Consider the following 19596-nt stretch of genomic DNA (forward strand, 5'->3'; position numbering starts at 1 on the left):
TGGCATGGGTTTAGCCTGGCTCCCACACAGAGCTGGCAGGATGCAACAGTCAACAGAAACACCATTAAGGAAGCGTGGCCCTGGTTTCAAGCTGGAACAAGTCAGTCCACTCTCTTCCTTTTAATCCAGAGGAGCCGGCAGTAGCCTGAAGGCAGCCAGCGTTCCCCAAGGACAGTGACACAGGCTGTCCCCTCATGCGTTTGTGGAGGCTGCCCAACACTGCTCTAGGTGCACACACCGAGTACCTGTGCTGAGTGTGGCCAGCAGGTTGAGGAAGGTTCCCCTCCCCCTCTACTCTGCCCTGGTGAGGCTTCATCTGGGATACTGCATCTAGTTCTGGGGCCCCCAGTTCAAGAGAGACAGGGAACTACTGGAGAGAGTCTAGTGGAAGGCCACAGAGATGCTGAAGGGACTGGAATGTCCACCTTGTGAGGGGAGGCTAAGAGACCTGGGGGTGTTTAGCCTGGAGAAGAGCAGACTGAGAGAGGATCTGATCAATGCTGCTCAGTATCTAAAGGGTGGAGGTCCTGAGAATGGGGCTGGACTCTTTTCAGTGGTGCCCAGTGATAGGACAAGGGCAACAGGCACCAACAGGAACACTGGAGGTTTCACTTGAACTTAAGGAGAAACTTCTTTCCTTTGAGGGTGCTGGAGCACTGGAACAGGCTGCCCAGAGGGGCTGTGGAGTCTCCTCTGCAGACTTTCAAAGCCCACCTGGACATTGCAATCCTGGGCAGCCTGCTCTGGGTGACTCTGCTTTAGCAGAAGGATTGTGCTGGATGATCTCTGGAGGTCCCTTCCAACTCCTGCCACTCCGTGATTGTGTGTGATTCTGTGAGCCCTCTGAAGCCGTCCATTTATGCCAGCACAGAAGCTATGGTCGGAAGTCAGTCAGTCTCCTCTTGTGTCATGTGAGCAGGAAGGAGGATCCTTTCTGTTAAGTTCCAAGGGAAAATAAAGAGCTACAAAAGGTAGCACGAAGCTAACGTGTTTGAGGAAAAGGAAATCAAGGCTTGAAAGAATGTGGTGATCTCTGGAGGTCCTTTGCGACCCCTAGCAGCCTGTGCTTCTGTGAGCTGGTGGTCAAGCGTTCCAACAACCTGGACAAGCATCTCCCGTTTTGGCAAAGCGAGTGGCAGCTGTGGAGCAGAGGCAGGACAGCAAAGCCCCCCTCAGTGCAGTGTGACCACATTAAAACAATGGGGGATTGGTGAAGATGGGAGGAGCTGATGCCCCTTGCCCCACGCCCGTCGCTGGCTGTCTCGGTGCAGAAGGCTTTGTGAGGGCTGACCCCGTACGTAATGACTCCTCTGGGAGCGGTTTTCCTGCTCTGGGGGACAATGGCCTCTTGTGACAGAGGCTGTTTGCACTGCTGCCAGCTGCAGCTGGCTCCCGGGGCCGGAGCCGGCCGGGCCCAGGCCTCCCAAGGCGGTGAGCGGCGCTCGGCCTACGACCCTCTGGGCCCCGGGGCGCCTTCCTCTGGCGGACCCTGCCGGGCCCGGCCCGGGGGGACGGGTGCAGCCCCGGGGCTCTGCCTTGCCGGGATGAGGAGGGAGCGAGGCGGGGGCGCAGCGGTGTTGCTGAAGGGCAGGACCCCTGCGGTCGCTGCCCGGTGCGCGGCTGCCGCCGGGCGGAGCGGCGCCGGTGCCGGTGCCGGTGCCGGGGGCGGAGCGGGGCCCGCCGCGCATGCGCCGTGCGGCAGGGCCCAGCGCAGTGCCCAGGCCGCCATGGGAGCGGAGGCGTAGAGCGGCCCCGCACGCACAGCCTGCTCCTTCGGCCGCCGTTCCGCAGCCACCGGCAGGCAGGAGAAGGGGGTGCGGAGGGCAGGGCCGGGGCGCGGGGCCCGCAGCTGGGAGGGCCGCGGCGGGCGGGAGGGAGGGTCGTGGCCTAGGGCGCTGCCGTCAGTTGCCCGGGATGGGGGGCGGGGGGTGGCCGGTTCTGCCTCATCCTGTCCCCGCCTTCTGCCGCCGCTGTGCTCATCCTGTCCCCGCTTCTCCCCTCCGCAGAGGGAGCCCCAAACCAAGGGAAACATGTTCCGGCTGATGAGGGATGGCGAGCCGGAGGACCCCATGTTTGCCATGTGAGTCGAGCTGGGCAGGGGGGAGGCAGGGGAGGGGGCTGCCCGCAGATCGTCCCCGGGGGTGAGGGGGCAGCGAGGGGGACAGGCAACACTTGCCTCCGAATCGTCGGTCTGGGGCCTGCGGGAAATACCGCAGCGCAGCAGCCGGCTGGAGGAAGGACACCGACATTCGCTTCGGGGAATAACCTGGTTTGCCTTGCTCTGATTTCGGTAGCGATCGAGCGCGGTCTTGGAGGAAAGCATCTTTATCAGAGGTCCCTTCCAACCCCATGCCGTTCTGTGCGGGTTTGTGATAATAAAGTAGGCCAAAAGGCATTGCAGCCGGCTGAGGAGGGGAGGGCTGGGAGACCTCACCTTTTCCCTTTGCGTTGAGGATTTTTCTTCTGCAAATGAGGATTTCAGTTCAGGTAGTTGAAAGCTGCTGTGCAGTGTGTGTTGCAGTTCTGCACAGGAACCCGTTAATGGAGCTGAAGAAGAATGCTAAAAGTAGTTGTCAGATTGTGAGGAACTGAGTGAACAGTTGTGAAACGTGAGCCTCGAAATCCAGTGAAGGGCCCACGAACTCTTCCCAGGATTCCTTTTACTGAATGGTTTTGTTTCTGATCCACAGCCCTGTGATAAAGTCTGACAGTGAAACTTAAGTGGGCAGGCCTTGCCTAAGTGGGAATAGACTGTAATACAGTAAGAGTTTGAGTAGGTTAGGCATAGCACTGCTAGAAGTATGGTGGAATTTATTTATGTGGAAGAATAAAGTTTGGCTTTTGCTTACAAAATTGTTAACAAGAATTTCATCATCTGTAAACAAATCAGCAGGAGAGGAGACCTTGATGTCCCAGTTAGTCACAGAATGACTGTGTGAGCTTGTTGGTGTGGTAGCTATGAGTCTAACGTTTGTTATGGGAAGCATTTTCCAGTAGAGTCAGAAAGGTGCTGGTTTGTAGTGAGTGCATTTTTCATTTCAGGAGTTGGCCATGCTTTTGAGGTTATTCACACCCAGAGGGATGAGTGCAGGCTATAAGGTGGGCAGAGAAATGCAGTGGTATTTCTTAGGCTTTTTATTACTGTGGCTGCTGTGTTCTCTGACCGTTTTGTCCTGATTGTCCTTTTTCCCTCCTTGCTCCTCCAGCATGTGAATGCCTACAGCCCTCAAAATGGAGGCTGCAAAAGAAGGAGAGGAAGGAAGCCCAGTTAGGCACCCGAGTTGTGGTTCCCTTTGCCTCTTTAGAGCTTCAAAAGCTGCTGTGTTGCCTCAACCTCTTGACAGGTGTCCACATAACATTGTAGGAGGCCAGCAGATGAAGGTGACTTGGTGCAGAGAGGCGTCACAGGACATCCAGGCCATTCTGGAGGTTTCAGTCTTGCAGTTGTATGTGTGCCTGTATATGTGGAGGGCTGACAGGACAGTCTCCAGGACTGCATGCTTTCTGGTCCCATTGAGTGTAGGCTTCTCTTTGCAGCCTGCAGGGCCTTTGTGCACCTCCCTGCACAGCAGAGAAGTGCTGTTGTGGAAGGGTTTGGTTGGTTGACAGAGCTGCTCCTGATGGCACAAGAGGGAATGTGTAGGAAATTCTGATTGTGCACGGACTGCAGATCTGGGAAGTGGCTTTCATTTGCTAGAGCAGGGAAGTTCTGAAAGAGCTGTGATCATGCTTGGCCATAAAGTGTTAGTGGGAGCAGAACATCAAACTAGTTCTGGACAGACATCAGAGGGACTCTGTGATGTAGTGCATTCCATTACAAGAAGTCAGATGGGATCCAGAGGTGCCTTTCAGCCCCAGAGGTCACCGTAAGGAGCGAGTTCTTCGGAGGCTGGATTTTCAGATGCACTTCTGGTCAGAATGGGTGGATTCTGTGGGACTTTGCCTTCTGCCATGCCTTCCTTGACTAGTGTTCTCTCCTGCTCTCCCACAGGGACCCTTTTGCCATCCACCGGCAGCACATGCACCGCATGCTGTCTGGCAGCTTCGGCTTCGGCCCTCTCCTCGGCATCACCGACGGCACCACGCCCGGGGCCCGCCAGCCTGGCCGCAGGGTGCAGGTAAGGGAGAGCTGAGCACAGGGAGGCCTTTCTTAAACTGCCCTTCAGCCTCTGGCCTCCACAGCTGCTGGGTTGAGCATGCCCTTTGCCTTCACACAGATGGTGGACACAATCTCTAAACCAGTGGTGTTCTTAGAATCACAGAGTGGTTTGGGTCGGAAGGGACCTCCGGAGGTCATCCAGTCCGACCCCCCTGCAGGCAGCAGGGACATCCTCCACTAGATCACAGCCTTGTCCAGCCTGACCTTCAATATCTCCAGGATTGGGCCTTCAACTACGTCCCTGAGCAACCTGATGCAGTGTTCCAGCACTCTCATGGTGCAGAACTTGTTCCTAACATCCAGTCTAAATCAGTTCTCCTTCCAAACCATTGCCCCTTGTCCTATCACTGCAGGCCTTTGCAAACAGTCCCTCTGCAGCCTTCCTGTAGCCCCTTCAGGTACTGGCAGGCTGCTATTAGGTCTGCCTGGAGCCTTCTGTTCTCCAGGCTGAACGACCCCAGCTCCCTCAGCCTGTCCTTATAGCAGAGGTGCTCTAGCACTCTGATCATTTTCTTGTCCTTGTCTTTTCTCTGGATGCATAAATACATGGAACACAACAGCATTTTAGGTTGAGTGGGAGGAAAGGAATGTTTTTTCTCAAGGACATAAATCAATACAAGTGAGAGAAATTTAGGAGCATCATCTTGTGTGTTTGTTAGCAGTGATGTTTGGTCTGCTATGAGTCTGGTGGGGTTTTCTCTGTTGTTTGGGTCTGAACATTCCCAGTTCTGGTTCTGAGAAGAATATAACGTTGGGATGTTCCAAGGTCATTGTCTGTTCTGTTTTTCTGTTGTCCTGGCAGGCAGGAGCTGTTTCACCCTTTGGGATGCTTGGCATGGTAAGTTACCTGCTTTTCTGGGGCAAATTGGAGGCTTTCCAAATAGTGGCTCCATGCTGAAATTCCTCAGCACTCTGCAAGTGGTCCTAAAATGTAGCTATCTGTGAGCGAGGCCATCTATCCTGATGGGTAGTGAGGGTGGGAAAGTGTGAGGGGACCAGAATGAGCTCCAGATTTATAGCAATCTGGTGATGGGAGAGGGTATTGAACTGACACTGGAGGCAGCTGAGTTCTCTTGGACCTAGATTGCTTAGCTGCTGTATGACTAAAGGCCTTTCCCTGTGTTTGCCCTCTGGTGTTTTCAGCTAGTCTGCAAGCTGGTTTGGAGGAGAAGATTCTGTTTCAGTGGGGAGGGCTTATTTGTACCCGGGCCAGAAAAGAGCCCTAAAGCTGTTACAGCACAGTATTTCATAGGAGCTGGGACAGATAATAGCTGGGAAGAGTACACAGTCTCTTAATAACCTCATCTGTCTGAAGAGAAGCTGCAGTTCTCTTTGGAGGTAATGGAGGAGCTGTGACAAGGAAAGAGACCTGGCCATCAGCAGGCAGAGGTGATTATTGAACCTCCTGTGCCAGTGGTTGCAGATGGAAAACCCACCAGAACGCTTCAGGTGAACAGGACTGGAATGAGAATGGCTTTGGGGATGTGAGACTTGGAGCATGCTGATCTCCATCATCTCCTGAAGTAATGTAGTGGAAATAGGTTAGCCCAGATCCAGCAGCTGCAGCTGCCCTGCTCTGCAGGATTGTCTCTCTGAAAGACAGTGGTAGCTCAGGAAGGATTAAGAAGAGTGCAAACAGATAGACTTCTAAGGATAAAATCATAGAATGGTTTGGGTTGGAAGGGACTTCCAAAGGTCATCCAGTCCAACTCCCCTGCAGGCAGCAGGGACATCCTCCACTAGATCAGCTTGCTCAGAGCCTTGTCCAGCCTGACCTTCGATACCTCTAAGGCTGGGGCCTCAACTACCTCCCTGGGCAACCTGTTGCCGTGTTCAGCACCCTCATGGTGCAGAACTTGTTCCTAACATCCAATCTACATCTGCTCTTCTCTCATTCCAAACCATTGCCCCTCATCACTGCAGGCCTTTGCACACAGTCTGTCTGCAGCCTTCTTGTAGCCCCCTTCAGGTACTCAAAGGCTGCTATTAGGTCTGCCTGGAGCCTTCTCTTCTCCAGACCGAACAGCCCCAGCACCCTCAGCCTGTCCTCATAGCAGAGGTGCTACAGTTCCCTGATCATCTTTGTGGCCTCATTTGGACCTGCTTCAACAGGTCCTTGTCCTTCCTGTGTTGAGGTCTCCAGAGCTGGACACAGCACTGCAGGTGAGGTCTCCCCAGAGCAGAGAGGCAGAATCAGCTCCCTCCATCTCTGGCCATGCTGCTTTAGATGCAGCCCAGGCTGCCATTGGCCTTCTGTGCTGCAGGTGCCCATTGCTGGCTCATGTCAGCTTCTCATCCAGCAGCACCCCCAAGTGCTTTTCTGCAGGGCTGCTCTCAGTCTCATCATCCCCCAGCCTGGACTGATATCTAGGGTTGGCCTGACCTAGGTGCAGGACCTTGCACTTTGCCGTATCAAACCTCATGAGGTTCTCCTCAGCCCAGCAATCCAGCCTGTCCAGCTCTCTCTGGATGCCATCCCATCCTTCAGATTTGCCCACCCCACCACTCAGCTTGGTATCATCTGCAAACTTGCTGTGGGTGTCCTCAATCTCACTGCTGATATCATTGGTAACATTGTGTGTGAGTACTGGTCTACTGGAAGCAGGCCACTAGAGGGAATGCACAAAGCCCTGCAACTTTCAACTGCCCCAGTAATGCTGTTTACATATTGCACAATTAACCTGTGAGACCTGCTGGCCTGGGGAATTACTGCAGCCTTTAGGTTTACAAGACCCAAAAGTCAGGTGTCTACAGGGACAAGAAGAACATTTGTTACTGTGTTACAAAGAACAGAATTGGAGCAAATGTGGTTTAAATGAAGAGTGAAATTAAGGTGCAGACACAGAACCATGGAGTGATTTGGGATGGAAGGGACCTCCAAAGGTCATCCAGTCCAACCCCAATGCAGTCAGCAGAGACATCCTCCACTAGAGCAGCTTACTCACAGCCTTGTCAAGCCTGACCTTCAAGATCTCCAGGGGCCTCAACTACCTCCCTGGGCAACCTGTTGCAGTATTTCAGCAGCCTCATGGTGCAGAAGTTGTTCCCAACATGCAATCTAAATCTGCTCCTCTCATTTCAAACCATTGCCTCTCATCCTATCACTGCAGGCCTTTGCAAACAGTCCCTCTGCAGCCTTCTTGTAGCCCCCTTGAGGTACTGGCAGGCTGCTATTAGATCTGCCTGGAGCCTTCTCCAGGCTGAACAGTCCCAGCTCCCTCAGCCTGCCCTTGTAGCAGAGGTGCTCCAGCCCCATGATCATTTCTCTGGACCTGCTCCACCAGGTCCATGTCCTTCCTGTGCTGAGGGCTCCAGAGCTGGACACAGCACTGCAGGTGAGGTCTCACCAGAGCAGAGCAGAGAGGCAGAATCACTTCTCTCCATCTGCTGTCCAGGTTGCTTCTGATGCAGCTTGGGCTGCCATTGGCCTTCTGGGCTGCAAGTGCCCATTGCTGGCTGATGGAAGATGGTCTTATGATTAGTGCATGTCCTGAGATTTCTTCTCTTAGCTGTGCTGAGTGCTCACACTCTCAAGCTCATTGTGTTGGGAGTCAGACAAAATACTGTAACAACCTTTGCTGTATCCAGAGCTCTAGAGAGTCAGAACACATGGGCAGTGCAGCTGAGGGAATGGAGAGAACTTCAGCCCCAAACCCTGGGTTTTTTCCTGCCTTGCTGTAATAAAGGGAAAGGAAGAAGTTTTCTCTTCTTAGGCAGCAGGGTTTTGCCCCTTGCAGGTAGGTTGTGTTCTTTCCTCCTGTGCCTTTCCAAACTGACCATTCCTACGTTTTCTTCTCCTTAACAGGCAGGTGGCTTTATAGATATGTTTGGGATGATGAACGACATGATTGGAAACATGGTAAGAGCCCTGCATCAACCAGTCTGTATTGAGGGGAGTCCTGAGGTTGCTCCTGCTCTACACTCTAATGCTTCCATCTTACTTGGGCTTCGTTGGTGCGTGCTGTGCTTGAGCTGCCAAGCTGGCAGAGGCTGCGAGCCTTGCTACATGGCCACCATGCAGTGATGGAGAGCTTGGTCCTGCGTGCCCGGAGGGGAGATGGGTGAGAAGGGCAGTGTGGGGGCAGGCTTGTTTGTCAGGAAGAGAGGCTGTTTCCCAGGAGGAGGTGTTCTCCAGGAAGATGGACCCATGGGGCGATACTCTTCCTCCTGTAATTTCTGCTCACCTTGCAGAGAGGTTTAGCTGCCTTCTCCTCTTCCCTCCCATTCCTCCCTTACACTGTTTCCCATTCCTTCTGGCAGGAGCATATGACGAGCGGTGCTAACTGCCAGACGTTCACCTCCTCAACTGTCATCTCCTATTCCAACCTGGGTGATGGGCCCAAAGTCTATCAGGAGACATCAGAGATGCGTTCAGCACCTGGTGGGGTAAGGAGGAAGCTGCAGCAGCTGCCCAGCAGGAGGCTGCCGGTTTTGCTGTGGGTGGACAGACTTCATCTGGAGGCTTGGTGCTGGCCTCCCACAGCACTTCTGCTCTGCGGTCAGTTGCAGTTGGAGGAGTGGGTTGTGACTCACTGACCCGAGCTTGGAGGTCACTGGGAGGAGAGGGGAAGTGCTGGCAGATGAGGATCCCTTTGTCCCTCTGCCGTGTTGCACCTGGCATCTAGGGAGTGGTGGCAGTGTGAGGTTACCGCAGCGGGGCAGCGAGGGGTCAGAGGGACTGCTGGGGCTGGGAGGGGGAGCTGACGTGTCGGTCCTCCGTCGGGACGTGCCCTCAGATCCGCGAGACCCGGCGGACCGTGCGGGACTCGGACAGCGGCCTGGAGCAGATGTCGATCGGGCACCACATCCGGGAGCGGGCACACATCATGCAGCGCTCCCGCAACCACCGCACCGGCGACCAGGAGGAGCGCCAGGACTACATCAACATGGACGAGAGTGAGTACCGCCCCTGCCCTCCCTCCCGCTGCCGCCGGCCCTGCCCGCCGCCGCCGGCCCTGCCCGCCGCTGGCCCTGCCTGCCGCCGCCGGCCTGAGCCGCTCTCCGCTCCCCGGGCACAGGTGACGCCGCCGCCTTCGACGACGAATGGCGGCGAGAGACGTCGCGCTTCCGGCCGCAGCGCGGGCTGGAGTACCGGCGGCACGACGGCGCCCGTCGGGCGGACGGGGGGCGTCTGGCCATCCAGGGCCCCGAGGACTCCCCCTCCAGACAGTCCCGGCGCTACGACTGGTGAAGCCAGAGCAGACCTTGTCGGGGGGTGCGGTACAGCCACCCCCGGAGCCGCCGATGCGCTCCTGTAAGTCTTGGCGAGTTCCTTCCCCCTCCTCGCTGCGCCGTCGCCGCGCGGTGGGTTTTGCCGTGGCACCAGCCTTGTGCTATTTGCACCTGTTGGTTTTCCTACTTAAGCCAGAGAGCAGGGGAAGGTGGGGGTTGGTCTCTTCTCCCTAGTAACAAGGGATAGGATGAGAGGAAATGTTCCAGGACAGGTGTAGGTTGGATATTAAAAGAAACTTCTTGACCAAAAGGGTTCCCAAAGACTGGAGCAGGCTGTGCAGGGAGGTGGCTGAGCCCCCATGTCTGGAGGTGTTTCAGAGAGGCAGAGGTGTGGTGCTGAGGGACGTGGTTTGGTACCAGCCTTGGTAGAGAGTGGACTCAGCATAAAGGTCTTTTTGAGCCAGAAGGGTTCTGTGTGAATTTTGAGAAGACATCTCTGTGAGGTAAGAGGGGAACTGTCGAGGTTAGCGTTGTCATCAGCAGGCAGGTGTGGTGGCACCTTAGCTGGTGGTTGAAACAACAGCCAGTGATGGGTTTTTCCTGCCTACACATCCGTTTTACATGTGTCTGTATCTGTTCTCTGTGCTGCTCTCCTGGTTACCACTTAATCTCTTCACGTTCTTTGGGTTTCCTTCCTCTCAGGTACAGACAGTGAAACTCTGAAGCCTCTTCAAAGCACCACCTGGACCCTCCTCAAATTTAGTATTAACGTCCCTCTCACTTAAGAATTGAAACAAAGCAACTAATCTTCTGCATTGCTCTTCTTTGCCCCATCTGGGTGCTGCAGTGGAGGGTGAGGAATCGCACTGATGTGCAAGGACCACATGAGTTGCCCATTCCCTTTCTGCTCTCCCAGGGTTCCATCCTTTCTGCCGGTAGTGGTGGGCTTGTCCATCCTTCCTACTCTTTCTGTGCTGGGTGGAGCTGGTTCTGAAAGGTCACGTTTGAGGCCCACCCAGCTGGCACCTAAACACCAGATAGTGATTGGCTCACATCTTGGGGAGGAGAAAAATAGAAGAAAAGATTCCAGGGTCGAGACAAAGCCAGGAGGGGAGGCTTAACTCACAGGCTCAGCTTGGGGAAACACCAGTTGAACTTAAATGACAAAACCACCCCCAGTTTACCAGTCAAATCACAGGAGGGTAATGAGAAATACAACCAAATCTTAGATACCCTTCCCATACCCCTCCCTCCCTCCCAGGCTCAGGGCAGCTCCTGCTTTTCCCCACCTGCTGCCCCTGCGTGGCACAGGGGGATGGGGAGTGGAGGGTTGCAGTCAGCTCATCACAAAATGTTTCTGTTGCTGGTGCTTCCTGGGAGGACTCCTCACACTCTGTGCCCTACTCCAGTGAGCAGCCCTGCCATGGGAGGCAGCCCTCCATCAATTTCTTCAGCCTGAATCCTTCCTGTGAGCTGCAGCTTTTCCCAGGCTGCTCCAGCATGGGTCTGTTCTGTGGGGTGTAGTCCCCCCAGTGATGGACTGTTGCTGTGTGGGCTTCTCTCAGAATCGTGCCCTCTTTGAGGCACAGCCACCTGCTGCAGTTTGGGGTTCTGCAGACTGCAGGCAGGCAGCTGCCCCACCAGTAACCTCCACAGGTTGCAGGGGAGGCTCTGCTCCAGGGCACCTTCTCCTTCCTCACTGACCTCGGTGTCCATAGAACTGTTCCTCTCACATCCCACTGCTCTCTTCCAAGCTTACCCAAAAGGATTTTCTTCTCCTCTTAAACGTGTTACCACAGAGGTGCTGATGGGCTCAGCCCTGGCCAGAGGTGAGCGACTTGAGCCAGGGAAGCTCCCACAGAGCCACCCCTGTAGCCTGTTGGCCGCTGCCAGCAGATGAGGCCAACGCTTGCAGTTTGTTCAGTGCCCTGTGAAAAGCAGACCAGGGAGTTCTGCTCGAGCCCTGTGTCACCCCCTCACCAGGACAGAGGCTTTGGTTCCCCTCCTGCTCCTTGGTGCAGCCGTGGAGAAGCAGAAGGATGTGTGCTAAGGAAAGGAGGAGCAGGTCAAAGGCTGGATCAGCCTGCAGGCCCCACTCCTGACCCCTCTTCGGTCAGCTCCCCCACTTTTTTAAGTTGTGAAACTTGTAACTAGATGTTTACTGAATAAACAACAACCTGTAAAGAGCTCTTGAAGCCCTCTTTGCCTTCAGCTGATCTGAACAGTGCCTGTTGTGGAATGCAGAAACCTGAGGTTCAAGGACTTGCTGAGAGGCCTGATTCAGGGTTTTGTTTCCTTACAAAAATGGACTTGAAGCCTTCCCCCTGGAGTTACCAAGTGAGGTGATGCTCAGCATAAAAAGAGTGGAAGTCCCAAACCCCCACTGGTTAATTGCTGTTATTGGGCTGTGCTCTCAGAGATGATCTGGTTTCTCTTGCTGCCTGGTCATCTGTGCAGCCCTGAACTGGGCCTCTGGAATTCCTGCAGAGCCAGGAACAGGGATTGGAAGGAACCTCTAGAAATCACCTACTGCAGCCTGCCTGCTAACAGGACACCTAGAGCAGGCTGCCCAGGACTGCATCCAGGCAGCTTTAGTTTAAAGTCTGACTGCCCTGGCCTTGCTGGTCCCACCATTGCTGGTGCAGGTCAGCATGCTGTTGGGTCTTGGCCCCCTGGGCACACCCTGGCTCAGCTTCAGCAGGCTGTCACTCAGTGCCCCCAGCCCTTCCTCCACTGGGCAGCTTCCAGCCACTCTGCCCCAAGCCTGGAGAGTTCAGGGGGTTGTGACGCACCACCACCCCCAAGCACAAGCCAGCACTTGGCCTTGGTGAATCTTTACCTGGATGTTGAGATTCAGGAATTGTGGGACCAGGGCAAGGACTGTGCCCCTCTATTAGTAGTATTCAGTATTCAGTATCACTAAGGTTGGAAGAGACCTCAAAGATCATCGAGTCCAACCTGTCACTGCAGACCTCATGATTACAGTAGGGAGGACACTACTGCCCACTGCAGGCTTGAACTCACGACCTTCCCATTAAGGGTCTTATGTGCTACCGTCTTGCCACTGGACTTAATAGAATACATAGGAACTGCTGAGGCCACACCTTGAGGACTGGGTTCAGTTTTGGGGCCCTCACTACAAGAAGGTACTGAGGGACTGGAGCAGGTCCAGAGAAGGGAAACAAAACTGTGAAGGGTCTGGAGAAGAGGTCTGGTCAGGAGCAGCTGAGGGACTTGGGGCTGTTCAGTCTGGAGAAAAGGACAACTCCCTGAAAGGAGGTTGGAGGTGGGTGTTGGTCTTTTCTCCCCAGTAACAAAGGACAGGAGAGGAAATGGCCCTAACCTTATTGTGAGGATATTCCACCCAGAAAGGGGACAGAGGCTCTGACTTAGGTTTTCATTCCCAAGTCAGTATGAGACAGAGAGACAGCACCAGAGTAGCACAGACCTGCACAGCTGTGTCCATAGTCACTAGTGGTTTAGATATATTTATAATATATTTGTATATATTTTGAAAGAATCCCTTCAAAAACTACCCTCCCACCTAGCAAAACAAATACTAAACAATCAAAGATGGCAGCTGCAGCCTGGAGCAAAGGATCCCAGGGGTCTCATAGAGCCAAAGTAATTGCTGAGCACCAACCACACTCTTCCAAGCTTCTGTGATGCCCTGTGGGTGCAAAGGAGACTGACAGGGTCTGTGGCTCTTTAAACTGACCTGTCAAGACACACGGAGGGGAAGAGGAAAGGAGATGGCTGTGGTGATGAAGGCTGGAGGGGAAGCAGCAGTGCACACACCTGGAAGCTTTGAGTGTGAGATGCTGTGATGAAAAGGAGGGAGACGCTGCCTGGGGAGCTGGTAAAGAGGATAAGCAAGAGAACAAACATGCAGGAAAATTAGCTGGCAAGATGGATCGCGGAGAAGAGCTCAGAAACATCACACTTGGGACCCTAGCTCCTCCTCCCTCCCCCATCTCTTTCCTCTCCCCCCCAGCTGTGAAGGCAGACCCAACTAGTTCGACTTAGACCAAATTTTCGCACTGCCCCGGAGCCTGTGGAAAGAGAGAGAAAAACCCAAGTCAATTCAGAGTGGACACTCAGGCTCACCCCAGACCTCCTCTCAGTGTACCCAAAGCAGAGCAGCTGATGTTCCTCCTAACACCACACAAGCAAGGCTTATGAACCCTGCTTTGCATCAAAGGCTGCAGGGATTTCCCCTCAAGTTAGCAGCAGAAACGCTCAACTGAGACTTCAGCTCTGACAATCCCCTGTGCAGGGAGCAGACCCCTGCAGCTGGTAACCCCGACAGTAACCCCACTGCTCTGCAGCAGTGCTGCCCTCAGTCCACCTCCTGAGCACACAGACTGGCTCCACCCATCTGCCCCCACTCCTCACCCTTTGGCTTTGGAGGTTTTTTTGCTCGTCTGGCGCTGGTTGGTGCCAGGGGCCGGCTCCCTGAGCTCTGTTAGGTGCTGTTCTGGGTCTTGGGACGTGGCTGCTGCAGCTGCTGCTGTTGTCACTTTGATGGTCTTCTTCAGGTTTGCCACCTGCAACAGCAGAGAAGCCAGAAACAGGGAAATTCCAAGGGGTTTAGTCTGGTTGGTTTGTTTTAGTCTGGGAGGTTTTGTTGCTGTATTTAAAGCAAGTCCTGAATTTAAGATCTGCTAGCTTGTGTCAAACAAAAGAGCTAAACCAGAGCCTCCACACTGCAGAGGGCTCCTGATTTAGGACTCTTCCTCAGTCTGGCCCAGGCAACAGGTGATGCCTTACTTGAGCAAAGTCCATACCAACTACAGGGTGCTGGTCCTGGGAATTTTAAAGCGAGGGGCACTGTCTGCTGCACCCTCAGCCCACTCACCTCACTCTCTATCTGCTGCTTCAGTGCCAGCTGCTGCTCTTTGTGTTGGTTGGCCCGGCTCACTTGTTCCTCAATGCCTGACAAGACAACCTCGCAGCCCTGGCACCTGGAGAGGAGACACAGAACCCAGCAGGCCTTGTAATTTACACAGCACTGAAAGACAAGCAGCAGATTTCAGACTGGAAGGTGACAGCTACACAAGGCAGGGAAGACAAGGGACCCTAGGGCAATAACGTAGCAACATGATTACCTGCAAAGGGGACAAATAACAAACCAACACTAGGTTAGGAATTACAGAGGCAGACTCAGAAAGCCTCCAGCCAGCAGCCAGTGCAAATGTTGCTGTGGCCTCAGCACCCCTCTAGCAACCAAGAGAGGAACTTGGAAGACTACTTTCTGTTGGGAGGGAAAGGGAGCCCCAGGCAACACACAGAAGGCTCCGGGGAAGCCCTGGGGCTGCCTGCAGCAGGCCCTCCTCCTCACCACTCCTGCAGCGTGCGGGTGATGGTGCTGAGCTCCTCGCGCCGGATGTCCCTCCCGATGCTGTAGTCCACCTCCAGGCGCTGGTTGCGCTGGTCCAGGCTGCCCCGCAGCACATCCGCGTACACGGCTTCGATCACCAGGTCCTCCAGCTGCCGCACGTTCTTCAGCTGCAGCTGCTCCAGCAGCACCGAGTAGGGGATGCACTGCGGAACCACCACAGTAACTAGCACCGGGCAAGCCCAGCAGAGGGAGAGCCTGGGGCAAAACAGGGCCACTACCTTGATCTTGGCAGCCAAAGTGACGACCGACAGGTGCCTGAGTTTGTTCTTCTGAGCCTCTGTCAAGGGAGGGAGGTTTGCTGCTTCTGCTGTCGTTGGGAAAAAGAACAGGGCAGAAGGCTTGATGTCCCATTTGCCATCTCCCAGCCCTGCACAGAAGCATCTACGCCCTGCCCATCTCTTAAAGCGTCTGCACACCAACCCTGCGAGCCAGCGATGCTTTGTCTTGCCAAGCCATCCGCATTAAGGCCTTTTCTGGGCAACCTTTCCTCCCCTCAGCCTCAAGACATCCTCCCTGTCTGTCCCCGTGCCTCATTTACACTGGTCAGCACGTTTCGGTGGGCATCCAATTCTTTCCTCTCACTCCCCAATAATGTCTTGTCAAGGTGTTCCTGGAAATTCCCCCTACTGCTGGCAAAACGTAGCACCAATTATTGTCAGGTACTCCCTGGTCTCCTGCCTAAACCACCACCAGACATCTGTCGAGCCCTAGCGATGGAGGCTGATCTCTCGCTGCGAAGCGGAGGGCTTTTTGGCCGAGGCTTTGCAAAGCCTCGCGGCTCTGGCACGCTTTCCACACCGAGGACCCACATCACGGGGAAGGGAAAAGGGCCCTGAACCGCGCTGTGCCGCCGCCGCCCCGGGGTCCCGCCTCACCCAGGTAGTCCGCGTAGGTGCCGTAAGCGAAGATGGTCAGGAGGCGGAAAACGGGGGAGAACTCGCTGTCGGCCAGCTGCGGGGACAGAGGGTCAGGCTCTGCGCTGCCCTCCGGCCCGGGCCTAGGGCAGGGCCCCGGTAGGCCTGCAGCCCGGGCCGGACCGCGGGGATCGGGCTGGGCCGGGCCGGTCTCACCTCCCGAACGGCGGGCATGTCCAGCAGCTCCCCGAAGACGTAGATACCCGGGGCCTCCAGCACCTGGTGGATCAGGCTGGCGAGGGCGGCGCCACGGGCCGCCTTGGCCAGCAGCAGGAACTGCTCCTGGCTCTGCCCCGTCACCTTCCCTTCGGCCGCCATGGCGCTGCCGCTACGGCTACCGCCACCGCCCCCCGCGGGGCTCGGGCCCCGCCGCGCTCGTCCTTGCGCAAGGCCCCAGCCCCGGCCCTGGCCGAACTTCTCTATGACACTGCCGTGGCAAGAGCGACCGCTTCCGGGTGATGACGTTTCCGGCCTCACGGCCCTTTGCCCGCATCCCACTGGAGCAGACAGCGGCAGGGCCCGCCTTCCCCAGCTTCCCATTGGCCGAGCAGAAGGCCGAGGGGCGGGGCGGTCTTGACGCCAGGGCGCCCCCTGCTGGCCGGGGTGGTTGCCACCGGCCGGAGAGGCGTCTCGTCGCCTCGCCGGGGCGCCGCTTGCCTTGGCCGCTCGTTTCTGCTGGCGTGGCGGACGCAAGTGCCGGGTGCCCGCTGATGCCTCACCCTGAGCCGTTCCGTGAGGCTCTGGGTTCGGTCTGGCCTGGCATGGGGAAGTCTGACCGGGGCAAGCTGGGTCTCCTGGACAAGGTGACCACCCCTCAGGTCATCCCCTGGAGCGTCGCCGCCTCCTCTCTTTTCCAGCGGGCCCGGGGAGTGTATGTGTGTCCATGACCCTGGCGTTGCGGCGATCCGGTGCCTTGGCCTGGAGCAGAGGCTGGGCGTGCCCAGGCTGGGGGGAACTGCATCGTGTGCAGCCTCCCACCGGGCTGACAGCGGCCCCTGGTCTGTCACCAGCTCTGGCTGTGCTGGCCACAGGCACCAGCCAGCTGTCATCTCTCTTTTCCAGCCCTGTTTCCATGCCGTGCCCATCTCCCCACCAGCACCTACTCGTGGTTCTGTTCCTCACCACCCATAGTCAGTCATAAACCTCCCCTGAGCCACCCAGTCATGCTGAAATGTGTCCAACAAGCAGCAGCTCTTACATGGTCACAGATGCCACGTGAATGTCCATGTATTTAAGGGTCTTTCCACACCTTTTGGTGAACATCTGTTCTTTAGCCATGCAACATATTAAAACAACTGATCAGAAAACATACAGGCACTGCATTTTTTTCCTGTTTCAACAGCATTCATACCAGAATTAGAGGCACAGAATACCGTGTATGTGCCTACACATCACTCCGCTTTGCTGTCACACCACTGAGATCTCACTATTTTGGGCAGTGTTTTAGGGAATATGGAAATGTTAAACATCTTATGTTGCGAAGCACCATCCTTAAGCATTTAAGCTGTGCATTTCTTAAATCCCTGCATGCATTTGCTCTCCTACTGCATCAATTTTTATGAAAAAAATTGCTTTACTAGCTGCTGAATCATTAACCATCACACTTGTCAAGGAATGCATCCCTGATGCAGGCAGGGTATGGCCATAAAAAGACAGTTTAAACACTCCTCGAGGATAGAAATGTTTATGGTATACGTTAAGTAGCTCTTCATGGCCAAATGAGTTAGGGTAATGTGATCAGGAGGCATCACTGAGGGCACACTTCGCCATGCTAGGTGAAAAAGCTGCTTTTACAGGGATGGGACTCAAAAGTGAGGGTCATTTTGTTAAAAACACAAAACACCTTCATAGCTCTTCTCACGCTGTATAAATCAGGTTGTAGGCAGAGGTGAGTTTTGAGGGGGACTGGCAGGAATGCAGTCAGCAAACAAAGACTTGTTTCAATAAGCACGATCAAGCTTTTGGGCCAAGAGTTTCCAGTCCAGCACCAACAGAGTTTCCAGCCCAGAACCAACAGAGTTTCCAGTCCAGCACCAACAGAGTTTCCAGTCCAGCACCAACAGAGTTTCCAGCCCAGAACCAACAGAGTTTCCAGTCCAGCACCAACAGAGTTTCCAGCCCAGAACCAACAGAGTTTCCAGTCCAGCACCAACTTCCTCACAGATGGCTTCTTCAGAAATCAGGGATGGTTTCCCATGAAAGCTAAGGAGGCAACACATTGATGGAGTCCAATATAGTGTGTGCAGGCAGCATGGCTTTAGCATGACAGCATAGCGCTGTCAGAGCAAGCTTGCACTCCCAACATGTGGCTGCCAGCCAGAGAACAGGTCTTCATCTTGAGGATCACTTTAGAACATATTAAAGGGCAGTTGGCTTGTGCTTGGCCACCATTCTGTAAGTGTAATGTATTGAAATAAGCACAGCATCCTGAAGTCTTTATCTGGGTAAAAGTCTACACTGGTCAAGGTTCTTGTTGCCAGTACCAACAACTCTCTTCTCATCACTTGCTTTGACTCTAGCTCTCACACCACTGCTGTGGCTGAGTTGTAAGAGAAGGCTCCTTTGGGCAGCTCCAAACACAGTTTAGAGTACTGCTCTAGACACAGTTTTGGAGCTAGAAAATACAACCCATGGTTGCCCTGGGAAGTTAGGTCATTGTACCTCCTAGTGAGAGGATGGTCCAAGCTCTTTTGAAAAGCCATATGCCTACCCCTTCTCAGAGTCAGCCCCTGAGGCTCCTTCAGTGCTTGGTCTCCATGCTGAGGCTACCAACAGAAGAAGGAAGCAGTATGGATAGCAATGGTCAGTGTGGAAAAGCAAGTTTCTAATGTTAATGGTCATGCCACTAGAGTTAGGTGGAGTCACGCAACACTAATTCCAGGCAGACGGAACAAAATGCTTCTGAGTGCCTGGGCCAGAGAGGCAAACAGATGCCCTGACAGGGGAAGCCTTTGCCCTGTTCTGGCAGAGCAGTTATATTGGTGCTCTAATGCTCCCTTAGCTTTGGGATGTCTCAGTCTCACTTGCCTCAAAAATCGTGAGCTGAACAAGCAGGCTTCCCTGATCATCTTCTGTTGGGGGCACAAAGCAGTGCTGAAAGGCTATCTATCAGTCTGTATTCTCAGAGCTAGCATGACCTGGCCTTCTCCACATAGAAGGATGCAAGGAGATGCAGGGCTTACAAGGCTGGGTCAGAGCTGTGACGGCAGGCAACAAGGCAGCAGGAACAGGAGGACTGTCTCCATCTTACTTTTCCCTCTCCGTCTCTGCAGTTAGGTCTGATTCCCCATAGCCCTTCACCTCCTCCCTTCACTTAGGCCAGCACAGGGTGCATTCAAATCAGGTTCAGCCGTAGCCTTACTGATTTGTAGTGGTTTGTTACCCTGTTCCCCACCCTCTCACCAGCTCTTTCTGTCTCAGTTTTATCTCTCTATTGATCTGTTTCTCTCACACTCCCTGACACACTTGCTGCCTTTCATTATTAGTCAGATAAAGCCAGGCAGCCCAAGCATCCTGGCTACATGATGCTCTCTGTCCCTCTTTCTCCAGCCCGACCCTTAGGTCCTGTGTTTGTGCTGGGTGCCCACATGTTTGTCGGCCCCTTTATCCTGCATAGAGCTAGTAGGAGGACAAAGACCAAGAAAGTCCTTTGAATGAATGAGCTGCTGAGCACTCCGAATGGGAAGGATGTTGTTTTCCTGGCCTGCGTCATCCCTCCCGAGAGCACGTTGCTACATTACCTTAACTTAGCAAAGCCTTTGCCTCGTCCCCTGATCAGGGAGCCGAGGGTTGGGATTAAATTGCAGACTCCTGGAGGCATGAATTCCCATACTCCCAATGTATTCACAAAGCAAACGCCTGCCTTTATGGTCACAGGGAAACTGTGAAATGTGATTTTCATGTAAACTAAAGAGCGGAAAGTAGGAGGCGAGAAGTGCAGCTGAAAGCTG

At 54.5% G+C, this 19596-nt stretch overlaps 2 protein-coding genes across 3 annotated transcripts; one reads left to right on the plus strand and one right to left on the minus strand.

The window, feature by feature from the left end:
• Positions 1-1687: 1687 nt before the first annotated feature.
• Positions 1688-11513, plus strand: MLF2 (myeloid leukemia factor 2). 2 transcript variants are annotated; one of them, XM_054167715.1, is made up of 9 exons: positions 1688-1814; positions 2007-2080; positions 3992-4118; positions 4962-4997; positions 7965-8018; positions 8420-8545; positions 8896-9055; positions 9178-9413; positions 10034-11513. In XM_054167715.1, the coding sequence occupies exons 2-8, from the start codon at positions 2031-2033 to the stop codon at positions 9348-9350; spliced, it is 726 nt and encodes a 241-aa protein (XP_054023690.1). In that variant the 5' UTR covers positions 1688-1814; positions 2007-2030; the 3' UTR covers positions 9351-9413; positions 10034-11513. The 2 variants fall into 2 exon arrangements, with proteins under 2 accessions (XP_054023690.1, XP_054023691.1); XM_054167716.1 differs by having other exon boundaries at positions 1693-1801.
• A 1293-nt stretch (positions 11514-12806) lies between these two features.
• On the minus strand, positions 12807-16023 carry COPS7A (COP9 signalosome subunit 7A). Its single transcript, XM_009899663.2, has 7 exons — positions 15803-16023; positions 15608-15683; positions 14951-15039; positions 14673-14875; positions 14190-14295; positions 13727-13878; positions 12807-13383 (listed from the first exon to the last, which is right to left on the minus strand). Exons 1-7 carry the CDS (start codon positions 15962-15964, stop codon positions 13344-13346), a joined length of 828 nt encoding a protein of 275 aa, XP_009897965.2. The 5' UTR covers positions 15965-16023; the 3' UTR covers positions 12807-13343.
• Positions 16024-19596: the final 3573 nt, after the last annotated feature.

The sequence above is a fragment of the Dryobates pubescens genome, chromosome 15 (assembly GCF_014839835.1).
Source record: "Dryobates pubescens isolate bDryPub1 chromosome 15, bDryPub1.pri, whole genome shotgun sequence".
NCBI lineage: Eukaryota > Metazoa > Chordata > Aves > Piciformes > Picidae > Dryobates > Dryobates pubescens.

Bases quoted from the DNA above. Each gene is read 5' to 3' on its own strand.
- MLF2 (XM_054167715.1), top strand. From the start codon at position 2,031: ATGTTCCGGCTGATGAGGGATGGCGAGCCGGAGGACCCCATGTTTGCC. The intron at 2,081-3,991 runs GTGAGTCGAGCT...GCTCTCCCACAG, and splicing joins GAGGACCCCATGTTTGCCAT to GGACCCTTTTGCCATCCACC. The intron at 9,056-9,177 runs GTGAGTACCGCC...CCCCGGGCACAG, and splicing joins CTACATCAACATGGACGAGA to GTGACGCCGCCGCCTTCGAC.
- COPS7A (XM_009899663.2), bottom strand. From the start codon at position 15,964: ATGGCGGCCGAAGGGAAGGTGACGGGGCAGAGCCAGGAGCAGTTCCTG. The intron at 15,684-15,802 runs GTGAGACCGGCC...CTGTCCCCGCAG, and splicing joins ACATGCCCGCCGTTCGGGAG to CTGGCCGACAGCGAGTTCTC. The intron at 13,384-13,726 runs GTGAGGAGTGGG...CTCTTTCCACAG, and splicing joins AAAACCTCCAAAGCCAAAGG to GCTCCGGGGCAGTGCGAAAA.